General features: G+C 59.2%; 1 protein-coding gene across 3 annotated transcripts; it reads right to left on the reverse strand.

Annotated features, from left to right (window-relative positions):
- Positions 1-139: 139 nt before the first annotated feature.
- PPP1R1B (protein phosphatase 1 regulatory inhibitor subunit 1B) lies at positions 140-9,896 on the reverse strand. 3 transcript variants are annotated; one of them, XM_055337380.1, is made up of 7 exons: positions 9,290-9,855; positions 7,520-7,580; positions 7,181-7,203; positions 6,696-6,771; positions 2,522-2,728; positions 1,043-1,162; positions 140-956 (listed from the first exon to the last, which is right to left on the reverse strand). In XM_055337380.1, exons 1-7 carry the CDS (start codon positions 9,368-9,370, stop codon positions 907-909), a joined length of 618 nt encoding a protein of 205 aa, XP_055193355.1. In that variant the 5' UTR covers positions 9,371-9,855; the 3' UTR covers positions 140-906. The 3 variants fall into 3 exon arrangements, with proteins under 3 accessions (XP_055193355.1, XP_055193368.1, XP_055193363.1); XM_055337393.1 differs by lacking the exon at positions 9,290-9,855 and adding an exon at positions 8,935-9,067; XM_055337388.1 differs by lacking the exons at positions 6,696-6,771; positions 7,181-7,203 and having other exon boundaries at positions 9,290-9,896.
- Between the last annotated feature and the right edge of the window lie 1,034 nt (positions 9,897-10,930).

Consider the following 10,930-nt stretch of genomic DNA (forward strand, 5'->3'; position numbering starts at 1 on the left):
ACTTGTCTGCAGGAAAGACCCAGGCCAGAGGACCAGACACTAGGGCTGAGGTAGCCACCAACCAGGTCTTCCACACAGGGGGACCCATTTTCCCTTTCCTCTCCTCCCCCCTGAAAGAGAAGTGTCAGCACAGTTATTTACAAAGATTTATTTATTACGGCACAGGAGTGGTTCAAGGCCTGGAATCAGGAAAGAGAGGAAAGGGGCAGAGCAGCTGGAGGACAGGGAGAACCTGGCTTCCCCACCGTGTGCCCCCCTAAGGACGTATACTAGGCAGCATTCCTGGCATCAAAGCACAAACAAAACGCAACAAAGCAGCCTCTGCTAGTCCCGTCTTCCAGGCACCCAGGCTGGGGCGTAGGGGTGATAAGGGGAAGATTTCCAAAATGTTGAGGTTGAGGAGAAGGATGCCTGAATCCTGGGTCCTGGTAGAAGCCAGAGAGAGGGGTGGTAACTTGGAATCCCCCGTTGGAGAGGGGATGGAGAAGGATCTAAGGGCACATACAGGTTCTCAGTACCCTCCTTCCCCAGATCTTAGGGTCCTGCCCTGTGGGTTTCCTGTGCCCAGGAGAAGGGTCTGGGGAGTAGAATTGTGACAGATAAACCTTTGCCCCCCCCCCCCTTATTGGATTATCCAATGCAAACTCTCTCACATCTCGCCTCCCTCTGGGTAAATGGGGGAATGACTGGCAGGGATAGGCATCAGGCAGCAAGTGCCCAGGGAGTCTGGGCATCAGCCAAAGGTGGGCAACAAGCGAACACAGACCAGCCTTAAGTCTTCTAGAAGTCAGAAGCCACAGCCCTAGCGAATGAGGGGGAAGGGTACAAAAGAGGGTGGGGGCAGAGTGGGTTTCTGGGGAACAGCAATGCCCCCTCCACTTCCTTCTGAGATGCAAGGCGGGGTGCCTATGTGCCAGGCTCGGGGTGGGTGGGGCGCTGTGGCCCCTCCCCAGGCTCTGCAAGGCAAGGAGAGGGACTCAGGGCTTGGCCACGCCCACAGAATCCCAGCCCCGCCTCCCCATCCTTCGCTACCTAGCCTCACCATTTAGTGCCAGGTCTTCCACTTGTTCTTTGGAACTTCCATCTCTCTGGGGCTCATCCAGAGGGGGTGGGCGCTCCCAGGGGCCTTCCAAACCCTGGCCACAAGTTGTCTTCTGCCCAGCTGGGGATGGGGATGAAGGGATTAAAACATAGCCTCTAAGTAACCATTCAGGCGTCCTGGAGCAAGAGCTGAGGCTCCCTGCTGGCCGAGGCTAAGTTTTCTGAGGGCATCATGGTATAATGGAGAGAACACTGGACCAAGATAGCGCTCCCAGTGACTAGCTATATGAGTTAGATTATTATAGATTATTATTAGATTATTATAAGTTATTGCCTCTCTGAAGGGGACGGTAAGGAGGAAACGTGTAGACTGCCTTTTTTTTTTTTTTTTTGTAGATTGCCTTAAATAAGGTAATAGTTAATATGCTGACCAGCCCAGAGGCGGCACTCCAGGAGTGGTGGCAACCGGCATTGCTCCTTGGTAGTCTTGTCATTTGATTCTCTGCCCTGATGCTTTTTCAGAGGAAGAGTCTCCTCTTGCTTCCTCTTTACCTGTCCTAAGAGTCTCAGTGGGAGCTGACTCAACTTCCAACAGGAGCTTTTGCTCCAGGGTTGACACCCTACTGCCAGAGATGCAGAGAGGAGGTCCAAGGCATTTTGTTTGGATGCAGGGGCTGAAGTCTACAGGCAGGGGTGGTCGACTGTTTTTCGTCCCCATAAATAGTGAGACCAAAAAGTGTTATGTGCATCAGAAGGGATGGATATGGTGACAGCCTTCCATAGCTAAGTGTGGATAAAATAGCCGTGGGAAGAGCAGAGATCTTTTGCCTAGGAATTCTCTGGGCCTTGGGACCCTCTGTGGAGATTTCTGGATCTGGGGCCTTCTGTAGCGGTCTTAGGCCCCCTCTTTGGCCCCTCTCTTCCCAGGCAGTTTGGGGTTGGAAGTGCAGAGGACCAGGTTGGTTCTTGAATCCTGGATTCTCCATCTAGACACTAGAGGGCACCCTCTCACCTCCAGCCAAGGAAATAAACTGGGAACTGGGGAGAACCAGCCACAGGGTCCTGAGGAGGACTTGGCAACCAGCTCTTTGCCTCCCAGCAGAAACCACATCCTACGTTTAAAAACACAGGTTTTAACAGGGCATTGGGGCCTCTTAGTTCTCTATCTCTGCACCTCCTCATACCCCCTTCACAGCCATAGATGGGAAGTCTTCTCTTCGGTCTAGCCTCAAACCTCATGTGGCCTTGCCAGAATTCTTAGGGAGGAGAGGAATTACTAGGGACACCCTGACTGGGATAGGGGCAGCCCAGGTATCATCAGGTAAGGCACCTGTGGGTGGGAGGATGGGGAGGCCCTTACTGTGTGATGGTAGTTTACATGTGTGAAGAACGACCTGGGAGGGGTGCCCCAGGACTCTCAAGGAGGACCCTGCCTAGCCCATGCTGGTATCACCCTGGCTTCCCCGCCCCTTCAGCTTACCAGACCCCCTGCTGCCCTTCAGGACTTCAGCCTGGCTGTCCTCCTCCTCCTCTTCATCGTCGTCATCCTCCTCCTCCTCCTCTTCATCTTCCTCTCTTGGGTAGCCCAGTTCCCGCAGCTCCCCCAGCTCATCCTCCTCCTCTGAGGCCTGGTTCTCACTCAGGTTGCTGATGGACTGCAGATGAGACTCAGCAATACGCTGCACGGCTGGCACAGGGGGACCCCGGAAGGCAAGGGTGAGCCAGGCCAAGAAGCAGCCCATGGAGTTGGAGAGGCATGTGGCCCAGCCCCAACCTCCTTGTAGCCTGGGCATTGGTTCACCCCTTCAGAGGTCTAATTCAGAAGCTAAAGGTCACAGAACAGGGGCACCTGGGTGGCTCAGTTGGCTAACCATCTGCCTTCGGCTCAGGTCATGGTCCCAGGGTCCTGGGACAGAGCCCCACATCTGGCTCCCTGCTCAGCGGAAAGTCTGCTTCCCCCTCTCTTTCTCCCTCTCCCTCTGCCGCCGCCTCTGCTTGTGCTTGCTCTCTAATAAATAAATAAAATCTAAAATAAAATAAAATTAAAATAAAATAAAATAAAATGTCACAGGCCAGTCTGCTGGGGGCCATACCAGGGCAGAAGCAGCAGGGGTTAGATCCTTAATCATGTTTGGCTCCTAGGTTGTCCGGTGATACAGACCTCCTCAGAGGCTGGCACCAGGCAGCTCCCTCGAACCATAGGGTGCCAAACCAGACAAGACCAGGCAGGTACAGCAGCAGCAGCTTAACATTCCATGACTGGGGAGCTTGCTTCGCCAAGGACCCGGGACTGGAGACAGTGTCCACCAGCTACAGCCCCAGTAGAAGGCACAGTACCCATGGGGCCAGGGCGTATGGGTTTAGTTTCTAGCAGGGTGCTCAGACTGCCCAGGGCTCATTGCTTACCCTAATCCTGTCCCCCTCTCTGTGCTGGGCTCGGTTCCCACTCCCTGGCTCTGCCCCTGTCAGAGATGCCACTCCACACATTTTTGCCCCAGGTTCTGAGGCAGGAACAATTCAGAGACAGAGAATATAACGGTCTCCAGCCAGTGAAGTTGTGCCTGAGGATGTGCTGTGCTCAGACGCAGCCCCCACAATCTTGACCCACATCCCCAAGCTTCCAGCTCCCTCTGTGGTGACCTAGAAAGCAGCAAACACCACCCACCCCCCCAACACCACCAAGGCCTGCTGGGATAGGGCCCAGGAAAGGAACAGTGTGGGCAGCTGGGGAGAAGTCTCCAAGAGATGGAAAGGCCCAGGGAGTTAGGAGAAAGGGGCCAAGGCTGGGGGATTCTGGGAGAATGGCAGGGGTAGAGGGGATGCTCTGAGGAGTGGCTGGGGCAGAGGCAGCAGGGGCACCAGGAGCTGGTGGGATTTAAGAGCATTTGGGCAACAGAACTCACAGCTCACAGACAGGAAGCTGACAAGCAAGTGGCTGGGGTTGCTTCTGCTCCTGCTCCTGCTCCTGCTCCTGCTCCTGCTCCTGCTCCTGCTCCTGCTTCTGCTCCTGCTCCTTCTCAGTAGGCAGGCACCCCCACTCCCCCCCCCCCCCCCGCCTCAGAAAGCCCAGAGGGGTAGATCCAGGCTGGAAACCTCTGGTGCAATGAACAGGGCACCACGCTCCTGCCAACTTGGGACAGGGACAGAGGGTGCATTGTGTGTGCCCACTGCCCCGCCCTGCCCCAGGCTCCCAGCCCAGTGCCTCCCGCTGGCTTTGGGTAAGCTAGCCAGGCAATAAAAATGCAATAAACCGCCCTGCCCTGGCCTTGGGGACGCGGCAAAGCTTCACCTTGAGCCAAGTGTGAGAGAGCTCGGCCTGGGAGAGTCCCCCCAGCTCAGGCTCAGTGTTGTCCACCTTTCCCCTGGAGGCCATTGGCTGTTCCCCTTACAAAGCCCCAACCCTAGCAGGAGCTGTCCCTTGCCCAGAAAGGGGCTGAAGCCTGCAAAACAGTGCCCTCCAGGGACAGACAGAAGGGTCCTCTGAGGGTTGGGGGGAAGGGAAGAGAGGAGGTGGCAGCTAGAGCACCCGCCCACCCCCTGGTTGGGGGAGGAGAGTTTAGTTTCTGAGCATTATGACAATAGGTGTGCTGGTGCCCTTGAGTGCTCCCCTCATGCCTCTCTGGGCTCTCTGGGGTCTCTCCCTGGCCCTCCCAGCTGTCTTCTTCTCTATCTGTCCCCATTTCTGGGGCCCTGGACTTCCCCAGTACAAGTCTCTCTTTTGAAGCCAGAAGGCCCAGACTGCCCCACCTCTCCCAACATAGACCGGGCTACGGTGCTGCCCAAAGGGGCAATGGCAGTGGGAGCAAAATTCTAGCCCTTGCAGGGTGCCCAGGAAGCACCTTGGCCCTAGCCTCTTCACCCCAGCCTTCGGCCCCAAGCTCGTGACCAAGAGTTCGAAGGACTGTTCTCGCTCCTCACCACCACTAAGCCCTCCCCAGCCCAGAGTAGGGGGGAGGGAGATCTTCTGTTCTCTCAGAGAAGATGCCACCACCCCCCTGTGCCTCCTTTGGGGGCTGGCCTTACCCCACATCCCCACAGGTGGGGAGTCCTTCTACATGCCATACCCGCTGCCCACAGACTGTCCCTTCCTCTTTCTCTCCTGGGGCGAGACAGGATGCCCTTGGCCTTCTCTCTTCTCCCAGGCTCTCCTCTCTGCTCCTAACCCTGGCAGACAGGCTGACAGGTAGGCTGACAGGTGTGCCTGTTGACCTTGGCCCATGCCGGGAACTCATTAAACCCAGCCCATTGGGAGCTCACAGCAGCCCTTCCGATCTCCTCCCACCCTGGGCAGGAAGAGCCTCAGGCCAGAGCTGAGGTTGGGGGTGTGTGTGGAAGGCTTCCTTTGGCTTAGTTAGTTAGAGATCCTTCCCATACCCCATCTCCACTGCCTGCCTCCCCGCCGGAAGCCAAGTCTCCGGGCTGACTCAAGAGACTCTCTGTGATTTCATACCTCCTCTCCCTGTGCCCAGGGCCTTTCCTCTTCCTGGAATGCCCTTCCATGCCTTGCCTGCCTGTTGAATCCCTCCTCATCCTTCAAATCCAGGCTTAACCAGCCTCTCCTCTGTAACTCATTGAGGACCCTCTGAGGCAAAAGGCCCCAAGAGGGTCTGGGCTAGATCTTACTCCAATTTGTGCTCACTTTGGCAGCACATAAACTTACTGGTTTAATTAACCAGTTCCTGGGAGGAACCTTCACAGGCCAGCATCACATCGAGAAGCTGAAGGATGGAAGCAGCAGGAGAACCACAGGCCAAGTCCACCCGTGCCACCACCACACCCCCCTGATGCAGGCAGGCCGCCTTGGACTCCAAAGCAGACAGCCTGCCCAGCACTCCATCTCCTCCTGGCCAGCAGGTCAGCAGAACTGATGCCCATCAGAGTCCCAAATCCAGACCTGGTTCCCTCTGAGGCCATCTCTTAAAGTGACCCACTCCCTGCCTGATGTGGTGCAGGCCAATGCCAAGTTTTGATCATGGGCTGTACTGGAGGCCAGGGGTCTGGCTGGAGCAGGGTCTGGGGGCCTTGGAAGGGATCTGGGGATGGGTACTCAGAAGATTGGGATCAGGGACACCAAAGGGAAAAAGAAACCCTGGCTTGTGGCCAGCATAAACTTACTCCTCCGATTTTGCCCAATGCCACCAGTGAGGCCTGGCACACAAAGCAAATGAGTACTATAGGAAAGACTTGTGTTTTAATGTAGAAAGAAGCAGGACTCGAGAAGTGTCCAGTTTGCTGACCTGTGCAAATATATGCCAGTGGGAGAGGGGAGTGAGTGCTGTACCTGGGGAAAGTGCTCCCGCTGGGGAGGGATGGTGAGTGGGGAAGGTGGTCTGCCACGCACTTGCAAAGAGGAGGAACAGAGCTGAATGTCTTGGCGTTGATGATACTTGCCACTTAAGGCAGCCATTTCTTTTCTTTCAACCCTGCAACCTGATTATAAGGCCCAGGGCCACCCCTTTCAGCCCCTAGTCCCCTTCTCTACAAGGCTGAATTTAAAAAGAGCTGGTCCCTAACTAGTGGTTGGAGTACAGAAGCCAATCCTACCCCACTGACAAATGCTCCACACTTCACCTCCCTCCTCCACTGTCAGCCCAGTTCCAGGGGTCAAGGGGCCAGCCAGATTAATGGGGGTGGTGGTGGGGGGAGAATAGTACCTTTCAGCGAGGGGGGTGTGTAGGCACATGGGTTGGGTCTCTTCGACTTGAGGTGGTGCCCCTCTCCTGAAGCTCTCTGCCAGGGTAAGTGCTAGGTTAAATAGGCTCACCAGAGGCTCCTCCCTTCACCCTTCCTCCATTCCACCCCAGCCCTGGCAACCCAAGCCAACTGCTCTATCCTCCGATGACATTGATGGGTCCAGGCACTGCCGCCCCTCAGGTCCTGCTCTAGGAGGGTCCCCCAGAAGCTGTGGCCTGGCTCAGGCCAGAATCCAGAGGCCCAGCCAGAGTCCAAGCGGAGGAAAGACAAGGGCAAAGGCGTAGGTATTGGTGGAACCCTGGCACCAGGCACTCTTACCAAGGTGCCAGTTGATATGCTAATGTGTCCTCGGGGGTGGCCCCCTGTGCCAGTGGGAAATAATCCTGTCCAGCCTACCACAAAGGGCCCTCAGCATCCCTCCTTCCAGCTGCCCCTGGAAACTCACCTGGTGAGGGGAGGCCTCCTCCTCTGAGGGAGGCCACCAATGAACCAAGGGAAACCGAGAGAAGAAGAGAGAGGACGGGGAGGAAAGGGAAGAGAGAAAGAGAATCTGAATTACTTTCCCCAAAGGCTCAAGCTCTGGGGAAAGGGAAAGTGTGCCCTTTCCTTCTGGGTGTTGGAAGGTGCCTGGTTAATACATGAACCCAGCAGAGTTGGCCTCCCAGACCTTACCCACCCTCCTCATCTTCCACTCAGTCTCCTACTCATGGGACTTTGGCAAGGGCCCCAAGAAGACATGGGAGTTAGGGTGGGGCCAGGGCTGGGGTGGCAGGGAAGGGCCCACCTGGAGAGGAGTGCTCTGAAAGCCGGAAGAGCATGGCAGGGGTTGGTCTCCTGCGACGGATCTAAGGAGATGGAGAAAGAAGTGGGTGGGGGGGAGAGCAGGAGAGACACCTGCACCCCCATCCCCCAGGCAGCAGGGAACAAACAGTGCTTTGAAATCCTCAGGGAACCTTTAAATCAAAGACTGTCAGAGCTGAAAGGAACTCCATAGATCACCCAACCCCCTCATTTTACAGAGGTGAAAACCCAGGGTTCAAAGAGGTTCAGCCAAGAGCTCAATGCCACACAGCTCATCACAGCAGAGAAAGGAGGAGAAAAGCCCATCACTGACTCCTAGCCCTTGCCTATCCCATTCCATGGCTCCTCCAGAATGGGCATCTCCATTTCTATCTTTCCCTATCAAGGAGGCCCATCCTCTCCTGCTTTTGTAGATATCAGACCTCAGGAGCAGAAGCTGGCTGTGGAAGATGCCCCACAGGCCATGGGACCCACGTGGCCCTGCCCACCTAAGGTCAGCTCAAGGGCTCCAAAGAAACTGGATCCCACTGCAGAGGGAGGCTGAGCCAGGGCTCTGCAGACACCTGCAACCTCACATGGAGGCTCAGGTGTGCGCCGGAACCCCAGACCCACCAGGTCCTGGAGGTGTCCCTGGAAGGCTATGCTTCACTAGCAGTTTCTCTCAGGCTGTAAAACTCTTGGCCCAGTGCTCATTAAAAAAAAAAAGCAAAAAGTTGTCCTCCTTGGTCCATGAGCCAAACTGAACAGTGAGAGGGTGGGGCAGGGGAGGCACTGAGCACTCCCAGTAGCTGCCCCCCACCCCACCCCCCGCTTGGGGCTTGGCAATCAGATCAACTGTCAGTTAATTAGGTCCCCTCTGAGCTCCAGGGAAATGCACAAAGAGAATCAGGTGAATGAAGCTGAAACTGCCACCCCCCCCACCCCCCCCCCGCCAAGCTCTCCAAACTGCCCTGCAGACCCAAAGCTGCTTAGGCCCAGGACCCAACCTCCCCCTCCCCATAACCCCCCCATCTCTCCCCCAGGTGACTTGGCCCCACTCTCACTGCTCTGCTGGGCGTCAGCTGCAGCCCAGCAACAAGTGAACGTGCTACTTGGGGGGAGGGGGGGGGGCGGGCCCTCTTCTTTCCCTCCGTCCACTCCCACCACTTTGGAGGCCTCTCGACCCCCAGGAAGGCTCTGCAGAGAACTCAGGACTCTGTGAAGAGGTCTGGCTTCGGCGAGGACCGGTCGCCCCCACCCCGATGTTGCGGCTCCACGGAGGGCCTGGCAGCAGGAGGAGGTGGGAACGAGCCCCTGGCGGCCCGGTCCCGGCGCACACGCGGGACCCGAGGGGGGCAGAGCGCGGGGCGGCGGGGCGGGGGTCGGTTCCGTGCAGCGGGTCAGTGCACCGGGTCTCACCTCCTCCGGCTCCGGCCGGGCCAGGGCGCCGCGGTCCCGGTGGGCGCCCGGGGCAGGAGGCCACCCGCCGTGCAGGGCCCGGGGCACCGTCCCCCGCCCTGGGGTTGGCCCGGGACGGCCCTGCCCGCGACGCTCGCCGCCCGGCTTCCTGCGGCGCCGGGAAAAGTTGCCCGAGCGCGCAGCTAACTTCACGCGCGGCCCCGCGCCCCCGCGTGTCCGAGGTGGCCCGAGACGCCGCGTCTCCCCCCACCCCCGGGCCGGGCCGGCCCCGGCAGCGCCCCGCCGCGGGAGGAGCCGGGGGGCCGGGGTTGGGAGGGGCGCTGCGGGGGCGCGGGGGGAGGCGCGGCCCCCTTACCATCTCCACCTGGCGGGGGTCGAGCTGGCTGGGGGGCGCGGGCACCGAGAACTGGATCTTCTTGCGGTCCTTGGGGTCCATGGCGGGCGGGGTGGCCGGCGCGGCTGGGGCGCGCGACAGGGGTCCCGGGCGGCGGTCCCGGCTCGGCTCCCGGGCGCTGCTCGGCGCGGCGGCGCGCGCGGGCTGTGCGCGGCGAGGGGGAGGCGAGCGGCTCACGCTCGGATAAAAATACCGCGCGCTGCGAGGGGAGGGCGGCGAGCGGGAGGGGGTCGCGCCGGCTCGCGGCGCCCCCGGCTCGCGGCTCCCGGCTCCCGGCTCCCGGCCCTCGGGCTCCCCGCCGCGCCCCCTGCGCGGGTCCCGGGCGCCTGCAGCCTGGGCTCCCGCTCGCGGGCTCGGTCCCTCGCCCGGAGTCTCGCGTCTCGCTCCTTCCCTCGCTCGCTCTCTCCGAGGGTCTCTGCGGTGTCTCCGCCTCCCTCTCCCTCCCTCCCTCTCGCTGCGATTCGGTCTGTGTCAGCCGCTCGCCGTCCTCCCAGGTCTCACCCTCCGGCCCCAGCCTCGGGGTCCCCGGCCCGTCCCCTCCGCCTGGGACTGGCGCCCGGGGCTCGGTGGGAGGGCCCAGAGGGAAGTGGCCAATGAGCACCGAGAACCGTGTTCTCCCGGGGCCGGGAGGAGGGTGCGGAGTGTGAGCCAGGACCCGGGGAGCCGGCTGGGGGCCCCCTGCCGTCTCCCGAGAACTTGAAGCTGCATTATTGATGGAGTCCAGCAGGGAGGATAATGGGGGGAGGCCGAGGGGGGTGGGGGGCAGAGGAGCCGCGGGGAGACGGGACTCTGGCTTTAACCCTTCGTGGCCTGGGTCCTTGGAGTTTCACGAGGAGGCCTGGAAGGTCCTCGAGAGAAACTACCACCAGCATGTCACGCTGTGAATGGGGGTGTCCTGGAGAGTCAGCGAGTGTGAAAGAGCGGGTGTGTGTGGGAGGACAGTGTCAGTCATCATGGCAGGGAGTGTGTGTGAGTGCCAGGGTCCTGTGGTGCCTGTAGCTAGGGAGTGTGTGTGTGTGGGGGGGCTCCGTGTGGCATGAGTGTGTGTGAGTCTATGTGAGTAAGTGTGTCAGAGTGTCAAAGATGCGGGTGTGAGTGGCAGGGTGTGGGAAGACTGTGTGCTGGGGGAGGGTGTGGGTGTGGGGGAGGATGTCAGAGGCTGTCAAGGTGATGGGCTGGTGTGTGGCAGCTTGCAGGGGGTGGAGGGGCTGTATCCACAGCTCTAGCCTGTGCAGAAGAGGAGGATGAGGTTGTGATCCTGGGGGGTGGGGGGTGTGTGATGTGTCCCTGCCCTGATGTACCCTGGGCTCACGTGTCTCCTGTCTTTTCTCCCAGGATCTAAAGCGGGGGAGACAGAGCCAGCCCAGGGGGACAGAGTTGGGGGGCTGCCTGTACCAGTACACGTGCCATCACGTGTGTGTGAGTTTGGTGCATTCAGGAGCAGAGCTAGGGGGAGAGGTGTGTGTGCTCGTTTCTGAGGTGTGAGCCTCTCTCTTTCTGCAGAGGCGTTTGTGTGTCTCTGGAAGGGAAAAGGGAGGAGCTGGCCCTATAGGTTAGAGTGTCCCTGTTTATCTGTCCAGGCCCTGAGTATCGTTGCAGGCC

This window comes from Nyctereutes procyonoides, unplaced genomic scaffold (assembly GCF_905146905.1).
Source record: "Nyctereutes procyonoides isolate TBG_1078 unplaced genomic scaffold, NYPRO_anot_genome, whole genome shotgun sequence".
NCBI lineage: Eukaryota > Metazoa > Chordata > Mammalia > Carnivora > Canidae > Nyctereutes > Nyctereutes procyonoides.